Source organism: Amphiura filiformis, chromosome 11 (genome assembly GCF_039555335.1).
Source record: "Amphiura filiformis chromosome 11, Afil_fr2py, whole genome shotgun sequence".
NCBI lineage: Eukaryota > Metazoa > Echinodermata > Ophiuroidea > Amphilepidida > Amphiuridae > Amphiura > Amphiura filiformis.
The window spans coordinates 53,699,577-53,725,292 of NC_092638.1; the positions used below are offsets into that span (position 1 = coordinate 53,699,577).

The 25,716-nt window shown below is 38.5% G+C and overlaps 1 protein-coding gene across 1 annotated transcript in view; it reads left to right on the plus strand.

Moving 5' to 3' along the window:
- The window catches only part of LOC140165006 (protein CLEC16A-like), a gene marked incomplete at its 3' end in the record, with an annotated part of 351,590 nt that overhangs the window by 132,967 nt on the left and 192,907 nt on the right, over nt 1-25,716 (plus strand). Inside the window, 3 exon segments of the mRNA XM_072188415.1 lie at nt 416-527; nt 1,891-2,053; nt 16,148-16,328. Coding sequence (XP_072044516.1) covers nt 416-527; nt 1,891-2,053; nt 16,148-16,328 — 456 coding nt within the window.

The following is a 25,716-nucleotide window of genomic DNA, read 5'->3' on the forward strand; positions in this document are numbered from 1 at the left end:
CACAATATAGAATGCAAAAATTGTCAAATATCTATAGGGCAGCTATTGCAGATAGGACATTCTTGCACTAATCCATCGGCTTAATGAATCTGTAAAGAAACCATTTTAGTAATTTCCTAAAAACTGCAAATATGTCACCTACGGATCTTGTGTGTCACTACAAGGATTTTGAGATATTCTGAATAGGGCAGGCATCGATATACCTTATGTCGACATAATACTGACATCGGTACGTATCCCGACATGTCGATATCTTTATCACAATCCCGACAAAAATCAACATTATAAGCTTACTAAAAAACAACACTGAAAATGCCAAACACGTCCACTAAATCGCCATTACAATGCCAATTTATATAGTGAAGATTCATTTGAAATATATATTTACTCTTGACTGTTTTGTTTTATTTTCCAGTCCGCAACGTGTTCGTAGATTCCTGGTAATAGACCGACACCAGCTGATCTTAGTGGAACCGGATAGCAAACGCCTTGGATGGGGAGTGGCCAGATTCGCCGGACCCCTTCAGGTTTGTGACATCCAGTCAGGTTTTACAAACGGGGGAAGAAATAGAATTCAAATTAATATCATTACAATTACAAAATTTTCAGTACAAATGTTGTGGAACGTATGTACAATGCTGTAGGTGTAGTGGGTAATGCACAGTGGCGTAGCCAGTGGGGAGGACATGGGGGCCAGTGCCCCCCGCTCGTCATGGCCATCGGTTGATGTAAGGCCGTCAGTAGACGGAAGGCGTTGGTGAAAAAAAAATGGGTTAACAATAGACTATTTTTTACCCAGAGGGACAGAAAAAAGGGGAGAATTGTAAAAAAATTATGAATAAATGTGAATTATACATACAATTTTTTATGTTGGTACCGCCTATTATCCTTTTTTTTTTGCTTTTCACTTTTTCAAACCATACCAAAAATTTTTGGGTCAACAAATCACAACTTCTGTCGGCAAAAAATATTTCCATCGGTACATTTACAAGTTGTGCCCCCCCTTCATGTGCAAATTAAAGCATTATACATTGTAGCAAAGTTGTTGATGTACTCATCAGGTGGCTATTCATTCATAGGGGTCTTGAATCTGATTAATAAAGTTCTTACGCAACACAATTTTGTGCTGACCTATAACCTGAAGTTTGTGATGGTTTCTTGGGGGGTCTCATTATGGTTACTTTTATTTATTTATTTTTTTATTAAATTGTTTTTTGGTTTTTTTATTAAAATAATATATAACTGAACATTAATGAGAATTAAGGCACCACGTTCAATTTGGTCCTGTAGAACTATTGGTGCTCGGTTAGGTACCGATGACTCTTAACATCGCTCCCTGGAGATATAATAAACTGTATCAAGCATAATAAGAGTTGCATAGTGCTATTGTTTTTCATTCAAATAAAAAACAAATGCGCTATACAAATATTCAGGGTACGATAAAAAGTGTCATCAGTACCTCTTCGGGCACCGATAGCGCTATAGGACAAAAAAAAATGTTGTGCCTAAAGATGTCCTGCCTAGCCTATATCATTACACAAATATTATACACAAGTGTGCTAGAAATTGTGATTTTACCTATATCTTCCACAACTGGAGTAAGTATTTCAAATAGAAGTTACCCAATTGTCTATTCTATTCAAAACTCATACTCTCCCTGTGGATGATATTTCCAAAATCTTCTACAGGGGTAGTGTGGATTTTAAATGGAATAGCTTATTAACTCCAGGATGCAACATATTCTCCTGATACCATACAATTGCATCAGGACTTTTTTAAGTAGTAAAAGTGGCAGACATTTGAATAAGTTTTCATTAATAATGAAAAAAATCTGTTTGTGTTTTTATGTCCATGATTTTGATATCACTATCTTTTTTGCTTTATTCACAGGATCTGGAAGTCACCGGAGACAAAGACGACAGTCGCTCGCTCCATGTCACCATTCACAAGCGCTCCACGAGCTCTCATGCCAAGCCTATCCCGTTACTGGCAGCTCGATTTCAGTTTGATGACCATATACGATGCATGGCTGCCAAACAAAGGCTTACTAAAGGTAGGACAAGGTTAACATACATGCCCTCTCATTTTTTTACACCATTCACAAGCGCTCCACAAGCTCTTGTACGTGTCAAGCCTATCCTGATACTGGCGGTTCAATTTCAATTTGATGAACATATATTATTCATGGCATGCAAAACAGAGGCTTACTATAAAAGTTAGGACAGGGTTAACATACCTGCCCTCTCATTTTTTTACACCATTCACAAATGCCCCACAAGCTCTCACATTACCGGCGGCTCAATTTCAATTTGATGACCATATATACGAAGCATGGCTGCAAAACAAAGGCTTACGAAAGGTAGGACAAGGTTAACATACAGGTCTACTTAAAATGGGCTATTCAGTTGAAATCCATACACCCCCTATGGAAGACATGACCTTCATCTCCTACACAGGGGGTGAAGATTTCAAATGGAGTCACTCATTCAGGTAACCCCATTTGAAATTCACACTCCCTGCATGGGAGATTAAGGTCATGTCTTCCATAGGGTGTGTATGGATTTCAACTGGAATGGCCCAATGTCTAGTATAAACTGCCTTTTAGTTGGATGTCGGCTTTCCAAATGAAAAAAGAAGTATCTGCAATGTTGTGTACTCATAGATACTGCATTTTTGGGAGTAAACTGATTAAAAACCACCTGTCTCCATGGTTGCCAAACCCACGATTTGGTAGCCCAATTGGGCAACTTTTGGAAGTTTTTTCCTGCAACTTTTGAACATTCTTTGCCTCATTGAAACCAGTAGTTTAGGAAAAAATCAGGTGACTTTTCAACATTGACTCAATCAACTTCCGATAGTTTCCTCTCGCATAGAAACCAATTAAGAGAAAAATTGGCAACTTTTCGATGATTTGACCAGCAATTTGGGCTGAACATTTTTGGCAACCAGGGGCGTAGCAAGAGCCCCGGGGGCCCATGGACAAGAAACAGTACAGGGCCCTTTTAGGAGGGCCGGATTTACCATTGGGGCAGACCGGCCCCCAAAATTGCCCTGTGCATGTTCTTCTTAGCCCAACAACAGCATGTTTTGGGACAAAATTGCAAAATTTGCGCACTTCGCGCATATCATACTAGCCCTTCACATAGCAAAATTCGCCTTCATTTTGGGCTGAAATTAAAAATTAATTTCGCGAGCAAATGTTCCGGAAATTAATGTCCTAGTAAGATCAGAACATACTATGCTTATTTGCAATTCTTCTGCCACTACAGTCGATCTTATAGGCCCCGAATTTGTAAACCAAACTTGACCTCTTAAGTGCACATACCTTCCTCACAGTGAGTTTGGGCCCCCAAATTTTGGCCTGGCCCAGCCTTGTAGCATCTCCTTAATCAGTGCTTATTTCATTTTCTCTTTTGCTTGGGGGCCCCTGAACCCTTGGGGGCCCATGAACTTCATCCACCCTGTCCCCCTGCTTGCTACGCCCCTGTTGGCAACCCTACCTGCCGACCTCCAAAAAGGCAGTATGTGATATAGATTTTGTGAATTCAAACCACTACACTTCTTGATTTCAGGATAATTTGTGGCCAAATTTGTTTGATTTTCACCGCATTTGGGAGGGGGGGTTACTTTAGCCCAATTTCACACCATGTTTCAGGATATTTCACAAGCTTTGAATCACACCTCTGTACTTCTTAATTTCGCTTGGCGGAAGCCCTTTAACAGACCTTGTCAGATGTTGGTTGTTCCGTACATTTCTTGGAAATGGCTCGAGGACAACCAAGTCAGATGACGTCACCTTGGATGTGGTTGTCATAGAATTTACCATGTTATTCCTTTTTTATATTGCATTTTTACTAGAAAAGGCAATTTATATGTGTGCGTGTGTCATTGAGCAGAGTCAATTAACCTTCAACGTGCTATATGAGAACCATATTTGTCAGATGTTTCTCAGAAAGCATGTGTCTTTGTCCTGTCAGTAGAAAATTAAACTGATTAATACAGGGTGGCCCAAAAAAAAAAGATCCATTTTTAATTTGGTGCAACTGTTGTTGTAGATGAGGGCGGGTTAGTGTAGTGGTCTTTTCACTCGCTTCTCACCACTGTGGCCCGGGTTCAATTCCCCGCGGTGCCACATGTGAGTTTGATTGCCGATCCATGCTCGTCCTCGCAGGTTTTTCTCCGGTGCTCGGTTTTCCTCCTGCTTCTAAAATCGGACCTCTTCCCATATCCCTGTCCCGTCATATCTGGAAGCATCCCTTTAATTTAGTAGCCTCTGAGCACTATTGGGTTTAGCCTGGCTTCGGCCGAATGTTATAAATAAAAAATAAATAAATAAATAAAATTTAAAGTTCACTTTACTCCCAAATGAGAGCTAAGTTTTGTAGGTTTGTTCCATGCCAGGTTTGTTGTGTTTTAATCACATGTTAGGTTGTTGAGTTTATTTCATAAGGGGATAGACCATCATTTCAATAAATCCTAGCAAGGATGACTTTAATTGAAATCTACACCCCCCTGTGTGCAGGGGCGGAATTGCCTTTTTGGGGGCTCTGGGTCAGGCCAACAGTTGGAGGCTAAAAAAGAACTTTGAAGATGCACAGGACAATTTGGCCCATCTGGGCCGATGGTAAATCCAGCCCTGCCTGTGTGGGAGGTTAAGGACATGTCTTCCACAGGGGGTGTATGGATTTTAACTGGAATATCCCATTATTAACACACCACAGTGCTATTTGAGAACCATATCTGTCAGATGTTTTCGCAGAAAAGCATGTGATTAAAAAAGAAGAGTGATTAGTGGTTTGACACAAAAACTGATTGATACTTTATGACCTTAAAAAAATGACCTATTTTTAATTTTGTATAACTTTTTTTTGGGGATGAGATATAAACAAATCTACTTTCAAATGTTGTTGCATTTTAATCATGTGTAATAAGGTTATTTATTTAGATTTTATTCCATAAAGCGACAAAGAAAAAAACACGTTCTACTGGCGACGGACCTTTCAAGTAGGATCCGTCAGTCAGGCCTTTTTTTTGTTGCAAATAACCTTAAAAATCACCAAAATCTGTAAATATTTTGTGAAATATTGAAGTACAGTAAAAAAAAATGTCCCCCAATTTCTTAAAATCTGAGTCAGTTGGGCCCGTAGAACAGGGGTTTTTTTTGTCACCTGAAGGGATAGACCTTTTGGTAAATTTCAAAAGCCTTTTCAATTGACGCGATTCCAAATACAGCGAGCCACCTACGATCACGCCTGGCTGATCTACTTCGCGCAGAGCATCATGGGTAAAAGTCGACATCCATGAGTCGTCGACGATGAACCATCGAACCTGGAAACGGAAACGAGTGTTGCTCAGTGGCGTAGCTGCCGGGGGGCAGGGGGGCATTTCCCCCCTGGCAATGCCAATTTGTGCCCCCGCCCCCCTAGCGCAGGGCAAAATAATAAAGGAGTGAGAGAGAAAAAAGGGGAAAAGAAAGAGAAAGAGAGAATCCATAGGCCAACGATAGGTATAAGGTGCGGATAGAATTTGAACAATTGTAAAATTTTGTTAAAAAAATGGAACTATTTTATATCAAAATGAAGTCGCTATCCCTTGTATTCCTTAGGCTCTCGTTTACAAGAAAAGAAAACCCACTTTCAGGTCTTTAAGCTTTGTTGTAAGTAGGCCTATAATAGACTTGATTAAAAATATGATTGGGGATAGGCCTACTTAGACCCTCATGCATATATCCTTCCCGGGATATCCTTAAAAAAAAAACCCCAATTTTTAAACCTTGCTTGTTTTAAGTAAAGTAGGCCTAATTCTCAATATTTAGAATAACGAAATATTCAATACGGTACATATATTTTAACAGCATGGACAGCGTAAAGCATTTATTTTTTTTAATGTGGTTTTTTCTGCCTACCTCTGTGAATGTTCAGAGTGTTAGGCTTATTCCCACACAAAATAATGGGCATCAATTAAACCCTTATTTTCAAACTTTTCCGAACCCGATCCGAGGCGCTTGGGAAAATACTTTAGGCTCTCGTTTACAAGAAAAGAAAACACAGAAAAATATGATTGGGGATAGGCCTACTTAGACCCTCATGAATATATCCTTAAAAAAAACCCAATTTTTAAACCTTGTTTGTTTTAAGTAAAGTAGGCCTAATTCTCAATATTTAGAATAACGAAATATTCAATACATGGACAGCGTTAAGCATTTATTTTTTTTAATACGATTAAAACGTTTTCGAATTTCAAATGTAGGCCTACTCTATTCCTATTCAACCATCTACGGTTAAAACTCGATGTCAAAAATGTTGATGTCTCTGATCGACCATCTAGGCCTATAAACCCGATGTCAAAATGTCAATTTTCGAATTTGGGTAGGCCTATAATAGCAAATGCTTTTGATGCAAGACAATTTCAAACAGGAAATTTAATCTAAAACACAAATTCGTGCCTTTTTTATTTAACTTTTCCCATAATTATTACCATGCGTGATAGGCCTACATGATTAAGATAAAAGCTTTTGGTTTTCATAAATGTTTTGAACGCTCGTCATTTTTATTTGTATTATTTTTTTCCTAACATAGGTCTATAGATGTTTTACATTTATAACCTTTTTACAAACTTGAATAGATATGAATTAATTGTTTTAAAGCATTTTTCGTGTGACGTTTTGAAACGCTCTTTGTAGCATGATGTAGGCCTACTGTATGATCACGAAAGGTCGTAAATTTAGAAACCATTTCCTTCTATATAATAGCCCTATAAACAAAACACTTTGGCCCCAATGTATAATGTCGGGAGAAAATATATACTTGCACTAAAAAAATTAACCTGTTAATTTTTAAAATAAACTCTCCAATTTGGCCAAAGTCCACAATGCTGTAAAGGTTGGGCTACACTACAGTTCAGTTCTTTTCACAGTGTTGACTTATAATTTCATGAGAAAGAAAAAGAAGAAAATGGGAAAAATTTTAATCTTTCCCATTTTCTTTTTCTTTTTAAAAAAACATGTCCAATTGAATATTTAGTCGAAAAAGTTTTTGACTTTTCCATGTTGTGCCGACCGATAATATGACAAAGAAACTCATTCCAACCAACGTGTGCTATTTGGGAGTAGGCCTAGGCCTACATTAAGAGTAAATTTCCTTGGGTTATGAATTATTAAAGGGGAAAGATGAAATAAAGATGGTATGACATGCAAGAAAGCGGAAGTAAAAATAAAATATGAAAAAGAAACATGAATTAATATTAAAATCGGGCATGCCAATTGTCAATTTTAAACCTTAATTGTGACACGATCTGGTTCATGGGGGCCAAAGGAGGCATTTTTGAAAATTTTGTTACTGTAATTTTAAACTGAAAACACCAAAGGTCTAGCATACTTGGTTCTAAAGTTATGAAGTTTTTTCATGCATATTTTCTTGATAGGCCTATGCCTTAAAATAATGATCTTTTAAAATTCATGTACTCTTTTGCAGTTTGAAACTTTCTTCATCTTTATTATAATGCTAGAACTCTATGAGGTATTGTTGAACTTATGCATAAATTAAAATATTAACAAAAAATAAATGTTATTTTTATGCGGTAGGCTATGCCTACAAAGTGTTTTTATTGCGATCGTAATTTTTTAAATGTTTGATAGTACCGTAATATAATTAAAAATACAAATTTAGGCTAAAAATAAAATAAGCACAAATCAAACAATTATACAATAATAACAAAAACGGCAAAGCAATGTGATGCATGTTTATAAGTAATGAGTATTAAGAATCTTTTTAAAATTTATTTGAATTTCTTTTTGCTGTATGCCTATCTCCAGCAAGTGAACGCTATAAGCGCCCAAAAAAAAAAAAAAAAAAAAATCATTTTAGAAAATGTAGGCCGATTACAAAAACGCAACACCTATAGTATGGATGTTCTTAAGTATGCTGGTGTTATATTATTATCGTATTGAACAAACAATAAATTCAGAAATAATTAAAACAATTTATTCTAATAACCAAAATAAAACCTATGGGTTTTCCATTAAAAAAAGGACAGGCCTAGGCCTACTTCGCATTGACTAGGTTCGCGCGTATCGGGCTGAAAAGCATCGTAAAGTTTAAAAACAAAAAAGGGCGGTTTTTAGAAAATAGGATAACAAAAAGTTAACACCTAGTATCAACATCAAGTTTGCGGGTTTTAGAAAAGAACATATGTGAATAACAAACTGCAATATTTCACTTCAACACAGAAAATCTCAAATTTTTTTAAAAAGTACTACAAAACATTGTGTCTTTAGAGTAATAATCACAAACATGGTCAACTATGGTTGATGAAAAAGGATGTCGACCCCAGACACGGGAAATGCCAATTTTCACTGCCGTCGTTGGTGGCGCGCTGTATTTGGAATCGCGAGAATTCAATCAATGTGCACATTATATAGTAAGGATTAAATTCGCAATGGGTTTCAGGATATAGACAGGTGGTAGTGGAAGCGATATCGCAATTTTGACGTCGCCATTGGATTAACACATACTCATGAAATCTTCACAAACAATTCTAAATTTGTTATGTGGTGTCATAGCAAAATTATCTTACTCTAAAACCGTTGGGGTACGACAACGTACCACACTGTACGTATGTTATTTTTCAATTTATAAATGCTAACCGTGTATTTTGAATGCGGCTGTCAGCCTTGTATTTTCGCCAGCCTCGAACGTCACATGTCGCGTGACCTATGCCGCCTGACATTTTACGCAAGTTTTAGTACGCCCTCTATATCCTCATTTTGGCATCTTGTGAGTACAATTCGATTTGTGCGTACATATGTTGAGCACTACACACAGAGCGCAGCGCATCACACAACTGTTACTGTGCGTTTTTCCGTAGTGTATTGCATTTGTGTATGATGGATCAAAAGCTGAAGGCACCCAAAAAAAGGCCTATTCACCCCTTGCATGGTTCCGCCTTATTGGGTAGAGCCTCAAACTGGTAATAGACATGAAAGAAAGAATTACATCACTTTACATCCATTCAATTCCCATTCATGCATGCTGCCAGATTGAGCCTCTACCTTCAAACTTGATGACCATGCAAGAAGTGAATACCTACAAGATGGTGGACTTGTGATGTGTCCAAAAAAGGCCTATACCTACAAGATGGTGGACAGGTGACGTAAATTGTCCTATTTCACTGCAGCGTTTATCAACATACCGCAATGCTATTTGAGAACCATGTTTGTCGGGTGTTTTCTCAGAAAAGCATATGGCTCTGTCATGTGGGTAGGAAATTAGAAGAGAAGAGTGATTAGTGGTTTGACACAAAAACTGATTAATAGAGGATGACTTTAAAAATTACTAATTTTTAATTTGGTATAAATTTTATGAGGTTCAAAAATGAGTGTTAAGTTTAGGAGTCTTATTCCAGACTAGGGAAACCTTTGCATTAGTAACCGATGTGCGCATAGTTAGGGTTAAATTCGCAAAAGGCTTTCTGGATATAACAAGAAGGTAAACTGCAGCATTGGGCTATTCCATTTAAAATCCACACTACCCCTGTGGAAGATTTAGCTAAAGTCTGCCACAGAGGGCGTATCAATTTTGAATAGAATAGACAGATGATGGTGGATGCGATATCGCTATTTTTGACATCGCCATTGGATTAACACATAATCATGAAATCTTCACAAACAATTCTAAATTTGTTATGTGGTGTCAAAACAAAATTATCTTACTCTAAAACCGTTGGGGTTCGACAAAGTACCCCACTGTAAGTATGTTGTTTTTCAATTTGTAACTGCTAACCGTCTATTTTGAATGGGGCTGTCGGCCTTGTATTTTCGCCAGCCTCGAACGTGTCCTATGCCACCTGAGAATAGACAATTGGGTAACTTCCATTTGTAATACTCACTCCAGTTGTGGAAGATATAGGTATAGCCATAACACAGGGGGAATATGGGTTTCAAAATGATTACCTCTGACCAATTACATTTGAAAAACATACTCCCCCTGTGGAATGTATTTCCAAAATCTTCCACAAGGGTAGTATAGATTTCAACTGGAATATCCTATTATCAACTTGCCACAGGGCTATTTGAGAACCATCTGTCTGGAGTTTTCTCAGAAAAGCGTCTGGGTTTGATGTGTAGGTAGAAATTTACAAAAGAAGAGTGATTAGTGGTTTGACACAAAAACTGATTACTATATAGGATGACCTAAAATATATGACCTATTTTTAATTTGGTATAACTAACGTTGTAGGTGAGATACAAATTTCACTTTACTCTCAAATGAGAGCTAAAATTTCATTCCATACCATATTTGTTGCACTAACTCATGTGTAAGGTTGGTAATTAAAAGTTGATTCCATAGGGGTGTTTCAGATTTCACACCACCAAATAGTATTACATGGTTGTGCACCCTTAAGTTCAATTCTCAGGAAAAAAAATCATTTACACCTAAAGTAAGCATTAAAATGAGTAGAAATTTGCATAATTTTGGCTGAATTTGGATTTTAAGCAGCCTTTTTCTTCTGTTTTCTAAACAGGAACACTGGCATGGTTTTGCATGTAAATTAGGTGATTCCAGGCATCATAGACTTTGAGGACCTGTCGTAAAAAATAATGATGATCAACATATCTTTTTCCAAAATCTTCCATAAAGGTGGGGATTTTAAATGGAACAGTCCAATTAGGTTACTTTTACCTACCAGGTCTTAGTAGCCCTAGAGTGTACCAAAATAACAACTTTTGTTGCATATTTGAAGAAATGAAAGATCTGAGAAATTTAGAATGCAGTAGTCAAGGTTCTTTGAATTGCTTTTTTTAAGTAGGGGTAACATTCAATTTTTGTAGGAAAAAGCCAACAACGGGACAATGTCACAATTAAAGTAGAATTTTTAATACTTCGAGGTACTTTGAGAAGTAGCGAGGTCACCTCCCCTTCAACGTGCCGATGACCAATGGGTCATCAGCGTAATTGTTTATTACTTCTGTGTTTACGCTTGTGTAAGCTCGGCGCACAGCACAGACCACGGAAGTAATGAAAAAATTACTCTACCAAACGCTGGTGCAAATAAATCGGGAACCAATGAAAACAACCTCACGATTTGTAAACAACTTGCCGTAATAGGGTAAACAAGGGCACGCATGCCCCGCTTCATATCAAGGTGATGCATTGCTGTGCCAACCCGACTTTTAGCAAATGCAGTGCCCAGATATCCACCCGGCCTGTAATAGTGAAAATAGAAAAAGGAGAATTATTTCAAAATATGAATTAACCATTACATTTCAGCAAAAGTTCCATTATGTTACTTGCTCTATCATTCTTTGATTTGTGTACCACAGGGCGTCATAGAGCTCGTCAAGCCAAGATGGCAAGCGTATCGGAGCTCCTGGAGATCCCTCAGGCCACTCCCTCATCTTCTACTGAACTATTTTCACTTCTACCAAAAACATGATCAATATTTGTTGTTATACATATACTATCATTCTTTGATTTGTGTACCACAGGGCGTCAAAGAGCTCGTCAAGCCAAGATGGCAAGCGTATCGGAGCTCCTGAAGATCCCTCAGGCCACTCCCTCATCTTCTACTGAACTATCCTCATCACCTCTACCAAAAACATGATCAATATTTGTTGTTATACATATACTATCATTCTTTGATTTGTGTACCACAGGGCGTCAAAGACCCGGTGTCGTCACTTAACATTCAAAGGTGTAACGCATGATCGTTCCCTAAGTCAAAAATACCCCCCTATTTTGCGCGGTTTCAAGAACATTTTCGTCATTTTTTACCCCTATTTTACACGAAAAACGGGTACAAATTAGCCTAAAAAAATACCCCTATTTTTTGCATTTCAAGTACACTTTTACCAAAGTACCCCATTTTTAACATTTCAAGAACACACACAAAAACACTTGTTCTGATTCATTGTCTTTTCTGAGGAGAATTCTGTTGTCCTTTTAATATATAAATGAGGAAAATAACAGAAAAATATTTTTTTTGCAAAATAAAGCTTGAATGTGACCAATACATCAACTGACTGACCAAAATTACAAACTCTGGCATTTGCCACGAATTCCCTCACTCAAACCACTATATCAGCCCCATCTTTAGATATTTTCAAGAAAAACCTCTAGCTTGCCGGTCACCAAATAGTTAGCGACTTGCGATTTTCGCCCTGCTGACCGACAACTTCAGAAGGTTCAGAAGGAACAATTCCTTTATGATCAGGTGCCATTTCGAAGAGTTTGTGGCCCGGTTTGTGGGTACCCAATCCGGAGGCCGGGCGAGTCATTAATAAAGCCGATGAAAAAAGTCCCATGGAATCAGCGGCCAAACTGGGTAAGTCCCCAGTGACGTAATCGGTGTAAACAAACCATGAAACAAATAAAACCGAGTCGAGCGTGTTGCTGAATATTTAGGCAGGGATATTAGGAAGGCAAAAAAGTTTCACAAAAGTGAAATCCGGGAGTAAATTGAGCGAGAAATGGTAAGATATCTTGGGATTTCAACATTATCATGATTTACAAAAATATACCCTATTTTTTAATTTCGAGTACACCGTCGTCAAAAACAACCCTATTTTTTAAACATCACGAACATAAAATGTTCGCGAACATAGTTTAAAAATAACCCCTTTATTCGCGAAATTGGGAACGATCATGCGTACACATAGTCAATGTTAAGTGACGACACCGGGGTCAAAGAGCTCGTCAAGCCAAGATGGCAAGCGTATCGGAGCTCCTGGAGATCCCTCAGGCCACTCCCTCATCTTCTACTGAACTATTTTCACCTCTACCAAAAACATGATCAATATTTGTTGTTATACATATACTATCATTCTTTGATTTGTGTACCACAGGACGTCAAAGAGCTCGTCAAGCCAAGATGGCAAGCGTATCGGAGCTCCTGGAGATCCCTCAGGCCACTCCCTCATCTTCTACTGAACTATCCTCACCTCTACCAAAAACATGATCAATATTTGTTGTTATACATATACTATCATTCTTTGATTTGTGTGCCACAGGGCGTCAAAGAGCTCGTCAAGCCAAGATGGCAAGCGTATCGGAGCTCCTGGAGATCCCTCAGGCCACTCCCTCATCTTCTACTGAACTATCCTCATCTCTACCAAAAACATGATCAATATTTGTTGTTATACATATACTATCATTCTTTGATTTGTGTACCACAGGCGTCATAGAGCTCGTCAAGCCAAGATGGCAAGCGTATCGGAGCTCCTGGAGATCCCTCAGGCCACTCCCTCATCTTCTACTGAACTATCCTCACCTCTACCAAAAACATGATCAATATTTGTTGTTATACATATACTCTCATTCTTTGATTTGTGTACCACAGGGCGTCAAAGAGCTCGTCAAGCCAAGATGGCAAGCGTATCGGAGCTCCTGGAGATCCCTCAGGCCACTCCCTCATCTTCTACTGAACTATCCTCACCTCTACCAAAACATGATCAATATTTGTTGTTATACATATACTATCATTTTTTGATTTGTGTACCACAGGACGTCAAAGAGCTCGTCAAGCCAAGATGGCAAGCGTATCGGAGCTCCTGGAGATCCCTCAGGCCACTCCCTCATCTTCTACTGAACTATCCTCACCTCTACCAAAAATGATCAATATTTGTTGTTATACATATACTATCATTTTTGATTTGTGTACCACAGGACGTCAAAGAGCTCGTCAAGCCAAGATGGCAAGCGTATCGGAGCTCCTGGAGATCCCTCAGGCCACTCCCTCATCTTCTACCGAACTATCCTCACCTCTACCAAAAACATGATCAATATTTGTTGTTATACATATACTATCATTCTTTGATTTGTGTACCACAGGGCGTCAAAGAGCTCATCAAGCCAAGATGGCAAGCGTATCGGAGCTCCTGGAGATCCCTCAGGCCACTCCCTCATCTTCCACTGAACTATTTTCACTTCTACCAAAAACATGATCAAATTTTGTTGTTATACATATACTATCATTCTTTGATTTGTGTACCACAGGGCGTCAAAGAGCTCGTCAAGCCAAGATGGCAAGCGTATCGGAGCTCCTGAAGATCCCTCAGGCCACTCCCTCATCTTCTACTGAACTATCCTCATCTCTGCCAAAAACATGATCAATATTTGTTGTTATACATATACTATCATTTTTTGATTTGTGTACCACAGGGCGTCAAAGAGCTCGTCAAGCCAAGATGGCGAGCGTATCGGAGCTCCTGGAGATCCCTCAGGCCACTCCCTCATCTTCTACTGAACTATCCTCACCTCTACCAAAAACATGATCAATATTTGTTGTTATACATATACTCTCATTCTTTGATTTGTGTACCACAGGGCGTCAAAGAGCTCGTCAAGCCAAGATGGCAAGCGTTTCGGAGCTCCTGAAGATCCCTCAGTCCACTCCCTCATCTTCTACTGAACTATCCTCATCTCTACCAAAAACATGATCAATATTTGTTGTTATACATATACTATCATTTTTTTATTTGTGTACCACAGGGCGTCAAAGAGCTCGTCAAGCCAAGATGGCGAGCGTATCGGAGCTCCTGGAGATCCCTCAGGCCACTCCCTCATCTTCTACTGAACTATCCTCACCTCTACCAAAAACATGATCAATATTTGTTGTTATACATATACTCTCATTCTTTGATTTGTGTACCACAGGGCGTCAAAGAGCTCGTCAAGCCAAGATGGCAAGCGTTTCGGAGCTCCTGAAGATCCCTCAGTCCACTCCCTCATCTTCTACTGAACTATCCTCACCTGTACCAAAAACATGATCAATATTTGTTGTTATACATATACTATCATTCTTTGATTTGTGTGATGCCACAGGTCGTCAAAGAGCTCGTCAAGCCAAGATGGCAAGCGTATCGGAGCTCCTGGAGATCCCTCAGGCCACTCCCTCATCTTCTACTGAACTATCCTCACCTCTACCAAAAACATGATAAATATTTGTTGTTATACATATACTATCATTCTTTGATTTGTGTACCACAGGGCGTCAAAGAGCTCGTCAAGCCAAGATGGCAAGCGTATCGGAGCTCCTGGAGATCCCTCAGGCCACTCCCTCATCTTCTACTGAACTATCCTCATCACCTCTACCAAAAACATGATAAATATTTGTTGTTATACATATACTATCATTCTTTGATTTGTGTACCACAGGACGTCAAAGAGCTCGTCAAGCCAAGATGGCAAGCGTATCGGAGCTCCTGGAGATCCCTCAGGCCACTCCCTCATCTTCTACTGAACTATCCTCATCTCTACCAAAAACATGATCAATATTTGTTGTTATACATATACTATCATTGTTTGATTTGTGTACCACAGGGCGTCAAAGAGCTCGTCAAGCCAAGATAACAAGCATATCGGAGCTCCTGAAGATCCCTCAGGCCACTCCCTCATCTTCTACTGAACTATCCTCATCTCTACCAAAAACATGATCAATATTTGTTGTTATACATATACTATCATTCTTTGATTTGTGTACCACAGGACGTCAAAGAGCTCGTCAAGCCAAGATGGCAAGCGTATCGGAGCTCCTAGAGATCCCTCAGGCCACTCCCTCAGGCCACTCCCTCATCTTCTACTGAACTATCCTCACCTCTACCAAAAACATGATCAATATTTGTTGTTATACATACTATCATTCTTTGATTTGTATACCACAGGGCGTCAAAGAGCTCGTCAAGCCAAGATAACAAGCATATCGGAGCTCCTGAAGATCCCTCAGGCCACTCTCTCATCTTCTACTGAACTATCCTCACCTCTACCAAAAACCTGATAAATATTTGTTGTTATACATTCTATCATTCTTTGATTTGTGTACCACAGGGCGTCAAAGAGCTCGTCAAGCCAAGATAACAAGCATATCGGAGCTCCTGAAGATCCCTCAGGCCACTCCCTCATCTTCTACTGAACTATCCTCACCTCTACCAAAAACCTGATAAATATTTGTTGTTAAACATTCTATCATTCTTTGATTTGTGTACCACAGGGCGTCAAAGAGCTCGTCAAGCCAAGATAACAAGCATATCGGAGCTCCTGAAGATCCCTCAGGCCACTCTCTCATCTTCTACTGAACTATCCTCACCTCTACCAAAAACATGATAAATATTTGTTGTTAAACATACTATCATTCTTTGATTTGTATACCACAGGGCGTCAAAGAGCTCGTCAAGCCAAGATGGCAAGCGTATCGGAGCTCCTGGAGATCCCTCAGGCCACTCCCTCATCTTCCACAGGATTATCCTCGCACCCAGGAGCAGCGGTGCAGGTCCCTCCTGCAGACCAGAAGATGAACAGGACTTACGGAGCAGATGGACCAGGAGCAGCACAAAGGTAGGAATTGAATTAGAAAATAAAAGATAGGATTTTGTGTTTTGCCTATCCAATATCGTGTCATAATGGATGGGCTCGCCAATACTACGATACGATAAATTACGTGAACGCATTATCGCGCGATCATTGAGGATAAAAATGCGTGCCGCCTTTGCGTGGCAGCGCACGCGGTGTCTGATATGACTATCCACTATTGTGTGATATTATACACCCGAAAACCAATCAAATTACTTGAATTCTTTACAAGCCACGCCCACTGAATAAGAATATGAAATAACAAATTGAAGAGTTCAGATGTGAAATGTGATATATCGAAGGCTGCCATGTGTAATTGTTTTTATTAAAAATACAAAAAAAACCAACTTTATATTCTCTAATAAACGGCTCATCTAAAAATAGCAAGAGCAATCTCAAGAACCACAGAACCTAAACTAGGGTTGTTTGTACTCATTTTAATGCATTTTTCATACAGATTCCAAATATGGTCATCAAAATATTAATTTCTGAAATTTTTGATTTAAAAAAAAAAATTAAAGCTTCTTGTCTGCAGTCAACACCCAGTGTGGAGAGGATTAAAATTGGACTTTTATTGCCAATTCTATTACCCCCACGACCCATTATTCAAAATCGCGCACTGTGATTTGTTGAAACGCGTCAGGTGACAGACCATTAATTAGCAATAAAGTGGCCAGGGCAACGAACTTTATCACTTACGCTTTGGCTACGCGTAGGCGCTCCACATTGAGGTAAACAACTTGAAATAATGTGATATTTTCTCTTTAAATCGCACTATTTTGTGGTAATAGAATAGAAATAAAGGTTGCAGCATTATCCTTTACGCATAAATAATGTGTCCTCGCAGTAAAAGCGTTTAAATAATGGGTTCGGCTAGCCTCACCCATTATTTACGTTTTACTGCCTCGACACATTATTTATGTAAAGGATAATGCATTACCCTTTATTTCTTAATTAATTCTACCTTAAGTATTAGGATGGAGCTATATTTTATTTAGCAATGCAAAATGATATATTTATAAAAAAAAAAAAATTAGTACTGTATTTTTCTGGAATTAGAAGTAGTACTTACAGCTTCTACATTAGAATGGGCTAATCCATTCAAAATACACACTACCCCTGTGAAAGATTTTGGAAATATCTACCACAGGGGGAGTATGGATTTCAGATGGAATTAGCACATTAGGCAGCTCCATTTGAATTCCATACACCCTCTGAGAAAGATTCAACCTGAATCTTCAACAGAGGGAGGGTGAGTTTCAAATGGGGCTGCTAATGTGCTCATTCCATTTGAAATTCATACTCCCCCCTGTGGCAGATATTTCCAAAATCTTCCACAGGGGTAGTGTGGATTTTAGATGGAATAGCCCAGTCAAATCACTTGAGATCCACGCAGTAAATTTGTGTTTTAATAAAAATCACAGCGTCGTGAGACAATCGGATGTTTACACGTATACGACACTGTCAACTAAAATCTCATTGATTATATTGGGGGGAAAACCCTGAAGGAGATCACAGAAATTCTTAGAAAGTTGAATATCCTACGTGTCACGATTTTGTGCAATTATAAAAAACATAATTTTTCTACAGATCAGTACTTGTAGTTCATCTTGGCATTCAAAATCAAGACTCGTGTTGTACTGTATTCAAGACATAATCTATGGTTATTGCGTGGTATTAGGTTGTGGATTATGATGGTTTAAGGATATTTGTGATAAGCTTTAAATACTTGGAAAGAAAAAATCTTGATTTAAACTCAAATCCTCTGCCCATTTCTGATTAACATAATACTATTTTTGTGTGTGTATTATCTTGATTGGGGGGTACTCAAGTTTGGTTTCGGTACGGGTGTACCGCTGAGAATTTGAAAATGGACCCGTGGCTATACCAATTTTCAAAGAAAAATGGACCCATCACTAAACCAAAAGTCTAAATTTTTGGCCAAAATTGCTTGAGTTTTTACAATGTTTTTCAAAATCATTGGAAATAAGTCTCTTCCATAATACAAATATTGGCCAAGGCCTAGAATAAGGAGTCATAAGATATACCAGACGGCTGAAATGAGACCCATGTTTGAGCACATCCCTATTTGGTCATTTGTACTGAGTACCCCCGTGATCAGAAGTTGGCTTCTGTCGCATGAGTGCAAATGAGATCTTCCAAGCTGCCCTGTAGGAGGGCTATTCAATTTAAAATCCATACTACCCCTGTGGAAGATTGTGGAAATAGTATGAATTTCCCGGCCCCCCAACTCAACAAAAAAATTGACAACCATGAGAGTTACCAAATAGCGCGGAAAAGGGGAAAATGTTTTACCAGTAGCGAGGACCGCGAAATTGGGAAAATAGGGGTATTTAATTTGGACAGTCCACAAAATTTGACCGTGAAATCAGCAAAATATGGGGTATTTAATTTGCACTGTCCGCGGAATTTGGATAAAAGGGGTACTTGGGAAAATCCGGTAATTTTATGTCAATATTTAGTGTCACTGAAAAGGGGTGTTGGAAATTTTAGTCATTGAAAACCACAAAAAAGGGGTTGTTTTTGGCCAAATTTTGTCCTCGATTTTGCATGAAAAAGGGGGGTAAATTTGATGAAAAATCATTGCAAAGGGGTCTTTAAAAGATTTGGTAACTCTCATGGTTGCCAACTTTTGTGTTGAGTTGGGGGGCCGGGATAAATTTCAAATGGAATTAGCACATTAACCAACGCTATTTGAAACGCACACCCTCCCTTTGTGGAAGATTTATGACGTATCTTGAGTGTGTATGAAATCAATATCATGGAATGAGCCCGGGGGAATGAGAATTGAGTACAAAAAATTTATCAAATGTACACACAGATATATTAAAATGAGTAGGGTCAAGCATTGCAGGGATTGAGTTTTGAAAATAACAGGCACACTTCTGGAAATGTTAAGGTGGGATGTCAGGTGTGCAGTTAAATTACACTCTTGACAGGCAATTTAAGGTGTGCCATAGATCGCACTCGCTCGCCCGCACGCCTTAAAACTCGAGATATGGATGACTTTACTTAACCCCATGAGAACTACCTGGCGATTGGCTAAAATGAATATTGTGTCCAATTTTGAACCAATCAAGGAGGGTATTAATAAGGTCCTCTGCAAATGCAAGTTTTACCATAAATAGTTTAAAGCCTAGTCATAATTGGCAATTGAAATGAGCATTTCAAGTTATCAACCAAACAGAAATGCTGTTAGATGGACTAGTAGTGTCCAGGGGGGTTAAAGTTAAAAAAAGAAAAGTAATAATAGCTTCTTTTTTACAAACTGCGAAAGCCAGGTAATTGTCTTCTGTACGAGCCAGCAAAAGCCAGTTAATCGGCTAGTTTACAAAAAAAAAACCAATTCATCTGAACATGGCCAGATTGAACTGCTGTGACTTCAATTATCATACCCACTCACGGATTATTTGACCAGAATTCATATTTATATCTGGTTAGCTAACCGGCCACAATGTAATCAGGTGCTTTATATTCCGCCCCCTTTCTACTTGGTACAGTCAAGTCAAGACATCAGCAACTTAAGGGATCGGATAGCGACGTTTACACAGTATTTTTGTGGGACCTGTCATGAGAACACATCAGACACACCCAAATTCATTCTGAATACGATAAATGTCCTTCTGATATCAAATAATTTTGATTTTTTTTTATTAAAGAAATTTTTGACATTTAATAGTGTTCGATTTAACTTGATAAATAAATGATATATACTTCCAGGGATTGCCTTTTGAGGGGAGCAAGAGCAATCGCTCTCTACTGTTCTCCTTAAATCTGATATGGGAGAGTGATTTTTAGCTTTCCTTAGTTGACCATTTTCTCCTTACATTCTATTGTAAATGCTCTAGACAGCTCTCCTTGAGAGCTCCAGAAGAGCTATTTAATGTTCTCCTGCAAATTCCAAACGACAGTCCCTGTACTTCAAGTGTATGTAGCTGGGACGAAAAGCCGGCAATCATATGTAAATTTTGACCTTTCATATTTAAGATATATATTTTTTCCCAAAAGACCTGAATTTATCCCTTATCCTTATGTATAATTTTTTTTAAATATTTTTAAATACTTTAAAAAGTGAGTGCAATCAATCTTAGCATAGAAATTAGTAGATCTGCTATTTCCATGATGTAATGAATTATTAATTCTAAGAGTAGATTAAAAATCATGAAGTGAAATTTGTCTTACAATAAACAGTCTGCTCCATATGCCAGACATGTTAGAATAAAAGTTTGGGGAAACTAGGATTACTGTTGAAAAACAAATATGATGGCAGTTTTGACAGGAGGAAGACAAAGGCTTAGAACAAAACCGCAAATCTGCCTGGCCTGGTTTCCTATGTAATCCATACGCTGTGGTTTATTAACCTCCTGAGCACTACCTGCCGATCTATCATTGCCTCTGATTTGTCAATTACATGATATCTTCACTTTAATCACCAATCATAATGGAGCTTTGCAAATAATTTGCCCTAATTTTTTGTGTGGTGAAATTATTCTAACAATGTTGCTGATTGGGCCACTGGGTAATGAAAACCTCTTTTTGGCCAATCGGCAGGTAGTTCTCATGGGGTTAACCAATTCTGTGGTGGTTTTATACATATATTAGTTTAGATTTAAAGGTTGGATGACCCAATTGATTGACAGCCCCATCTCCCTGCTACTTTCAACCCCATCAAATTGCAGATTTTGCTGTCAAATGAAAATTTGTATTTTTCCCAGGGCCATAACCAGACCTGACCTTCCAGGGGGGGCAAGATTTTAAAATTTCCCAATTTCTGATCAAAAGTTGTAGTGCTCACACTGTGAGCAACTTGCTGCGAAGCGTGAAACGGGTGGGGTCCAGGGACCCGCCTTAGGGCCCCTGGTGGGGTTGCCCCAGCAGGGGATCAGGGGCGGAGCCCCCAGAAGCTCCTGGTTTTGGGCATATTAGAAGCTAAAAAATCAGTGTTTCAGAGTACATATTTCACAATGAAAGTAGTATAGACTTGTTTGCACTAAAACTTGTACGACCCTTGATTTCTCTTCTTCCCTCTTTCTTTCCCTTTTTCTCTTTTCCCTTCCCCTTTCCTCTTCTTTCCTTTTTCCTCTTCTCCCTTCCCCCTTTCTCTTCTTCCTTTCCCTTTCCCCCCTCTTCCCCCTTCCCAATTTTTTGCTCTTCTTCCCAGTTTTTTTGTGTCCGGGGTGGGGGAGGGGAGCTTTCCCCCTGGCCCCCACTGGTTACGCCACTGATTTTTCCCATATCCCCAGAGAATAGGTTGGTGTAGCGGTCAATGCACTTATCTCTCAAAACACTGTGGCACAGGTTTGATTCATTGCAGTCCCATAAGTGAGCATGGGTGCCAAAACATCAGTAACGTAGCCTGGGGGGAAGCTGCCCCCCCCCTGTGAGAGGTTTTGCCCCCCTCCACCAGATTTTTTGCAATATTTGTAATATTTACACTTGTTTCAAGATACACCAAAATGGAATCAGCCAAATTCATTGTGTTTGTAGGTCAACAGAGCAATTTAAGTCCCCCCCATAGAACTCCATGATACAATGGCCAAAATAGCCAGTGGACAGAACCCCTTCCTGACAGTTATCACTAATATTTTTTCAGCATTTTGGGTAAAGTATAACAAAATTATCCAGCGACCGGGGTTTATTTATTTATTTATTTATTTATTAGATCTTATTTTGCCTGGGGAAACCCAATCAGTGTGAACACTGTTTTTCATGGGTGCCCAGGGGTCAAACAAAATACATCAAAATGGTTAACAATTTACAAGAATAATAAATATTATATATTAAAATACATTCAAAATTACAAACTCTGGAACTAAAAGACACTTAGGTACAGATAGCAAATATATATTAAAAATATAAAAATAGCATTAAGATACAATTCTTTTAAAAGTTCCAAGCTTGGCTGGAAGTGGTGCTTTAGCAGCAGTTGGAAGGTTGTTGAATGCTAAAGCCCCCTATAACTAAATTTTCTACTGTCCGATGTGTTGCGACAGAGAGATAGGACCAAATTTCCCTGAGAACCAGCTCTTGTCCTGTAGCTATGAATGTCAGAAACAGTATTAAAAATATTGCACAGATTTGTGGGTAGACTGCCAGTAAGACTTTTGTAAACCATAATATTAAGGTGTTTCAAGCAGACGATCACAAAGTTTTTCCCAGCTCAGTCTTCCTAATAAGACATCAGTTGGGAAACGACGTGGAAGACCGAGAATAACTTTACCAGCAGTATTTTGAAGAACTTTCAATTTAGACAAAAGAGTATTGTTGGCATTACCCCATACTACATCGCAGTAATCAAAGTGTGGAATAATTAAAGATTTGTACAACATGACAAGAGTTTTTGTTGGCAATACATTACGCATTACCCTTCTTATCAGACCAATACGCTTGTTGACTTTTAAGACCACTTTGTCAATATTTATACACCAGGTAAGTGATGGGTCAAACCAAACACCAAGATATTTAAATTGGTCAATTTGTTCTATTGCCTCACCTCTAATTTGAATGTTGAGCTTATCTTGGGTACGGGCAAGTTTTTGTTGAGTGCCAAAAAGCATGGATTTTGTTTTTTGACGTTGAGAGTGAGATAGTTGATTTCAAGCCACTGGGCAACATAAGAAAATTTAGAATTCAAGATTCTGTTAAGTGTATCAACTGTCTTTCCCTGACGACAATAGCAGTATCATCTGCATATAAATCTACTCTACAATCAACACTCTTTAGGATGGTTGGCAAGTCATTGATATATAGGGTAAAAAGGAGGGGGCCAAGGATGGAGCCCTGGGGGACCCCAAACTTGACAGGGGCCTTACTAGATAAGTGATTATTAACTCTGGTGACTTGAAACCGGTCAGATAAATAGGATGAGAACCATCCAAGTTCCAAACCAAGCACTCCGACACTTGCAAGCTTGTTAATAAGCACTTCATGGTTGACCGTATCGAAGGCTTTTTTTTCAGGTCGAGGAAAACAGCACCAGTTAAATAGCCTTTACTCATATTATCTAGGAGGTAGTCGCAGACATCGGCCAGAGACAAGTTTGTGTTGAGTGCTTAGGTCTGAAACCAGATTGGTTAGGAGACAGGATTTGATAATAATCAATATATTGATACAACTGATTATGAACAATTTTTTTTTTTTTTTTCATACAAGCTGGGATGACCGATATAGGCCTGTAGTTACTTGTGTCCATTGGATCACCTTCCTTAAAGATAGGTGAGACACGACTTAGCTTCCATGCCGATGGAACTATGCCAGAGGAGAGACTCAAATTCATTATATAGGCCAACGGCTGAGCCAGGTGATCGTGACCAATCTTGAGGAGCTTAGGGCTGATGTTGTCGAGCCCTGTGGCCTTACTACCATCAAGATTACTTAGAATGTTAGAAACTTCCTTGGCGTAGATTTCACAGAACCCGAACCGGTCTCTATTTGGCATTTTGGTTCCATCAGCAAGGTTGGCCTGGTTCGTTGTCACTGGAATGGCATCAGCAAGCTTTTTACCTATGTTTGAAAAGAAAGTATTGAATTCATTAGCAATGTCATCACCATCATTAATTACATCATCATCAACTTTGACACTGTGAATGGGGGTTTGTTGACTACCAGGAATAATAGTTTTAATTGTTTTCCATAATTTACGAGAGTCGGTGCCAGCATCTTTAATTGAGGACTCAAAATATTCCCTCTTCAGTTTCTTTGCCATGTTGTTCAGATTGTTTCTAGCTGCCTTAAAACCTCCCAGTCTTTTGCCAATTGGGATTTTTGGGCTGTAGATTTAAAGTGACGAACATCTTTTCTAAGGGACAGGTACTCATCATCAAACCAGGGTGGAGGTTGGTTGAATTTTCATATTTTTGAATGGAGCATGTTTGTCACAGATGGGAACAAAAGACCTTCAAAAATACTCCAGGCAGTATCGGGTTATCAGATACCTCAATGGTGTCCCATGGCACTTTTGAAAGATCATCAAGGAAATTGTTAGTATCAAACTTGCGATATGACCTGGCAGTGATATTACGAGCCAGACCCCTAGCACATTTTGCAGCCTTCCTCACAGCATAAACCAAGGAGTGGTCACTGAAAGAGAAAATAGTAGCACCATGATTAGCAAACAATTCAGGTCGGGAAGTCCAAACATGATCAATACAGGTTTTGGAAAATTGAGTTATTCTGGTAGGTACCTTTATGATTTGGGTTAAATGGTGTGTGAACATGATGGAGTTAAGTTTTTCCAGCTCCATTCATTTGGCTTTAGACCATCACAGTTGAAGTCATCAATCCCGGTTGAGTCCTGATTTTTTTTCTCTCAAAATTTTCATACATCAGTTTGCTCAAGCCCCAAACACATCATATAAATCATAATTTCTTGGGCTTGCATTGTTTATTTCCGATCCTCGCATATTTTAATTTGTGTCTCGCATTGTCTTATGCCCTGCTAGAGTGAAGCATATCGGCCACCTCCTTCTTCATTATTTTAAATTAAAATTTGACAGATATAGCATATTAACATTAAATATTGATAGTTAATTTGTGTAGTTTATAGAAGTTTTGCACAGGTAATACTTATCTTCCTTTTATGTACTATGTACAATGAAAATTTTAATGTCAGGTCAATATATTTATTCAAAATTGACAATCATCCCACTAAAGAAATGAAATGACATTATGCTTGACAAAACCAAGTGATATTATAACTCGCTTACAATATTTCGTCCTACGCATCGGAGGACTTCATCAGGTATGACTGATCAGGTATGACTGATCCCACTAAAGGTTTTGTTGTATAGCAAACAATATATTTTTGTCAGTGATTAATGCTTGACTACTGAAAAAGTGACTGTCCTTTTCAAAGTTGATATTTTTGAAATGTCACATCACTCTAACTATATATAATGCTCTAACTGACCATTATAAGAATATTAAGGTGGCACACAGGATCACTCAAAGTGGGAAATTTTAAACATTGTTTTGTATTATATCTTTAAAAGTATTGATGATAAGTAAATAAAAGATGCAAGGAATCCATCTAGCACGGCAGATTCCTGCAAAAATAAGCAGTTTTTGAGAAAAGCGCAAATTTGATTTTCCATGCCAATTTTTTTCGGTCCACCATAACAACTTACCCTAAATATCCAAATTGATGAAAATTGTATATTTGTGTTCTAAAGACACAAAACTAGATTCGGTTTTCTCAAATTTTTGAATTTCTTTCTTCATTTTAAAAATATGGGTCAAAAAAGGTCAAAATTTAACTCTTTTTTTCAATTTTGACCAAAAGTTTGGATATTTTAAAGTATATTTTTAAAACGAAGAAAAATGTCTGCGTGCCCCCTTAAAAGGTCTTTCTCTC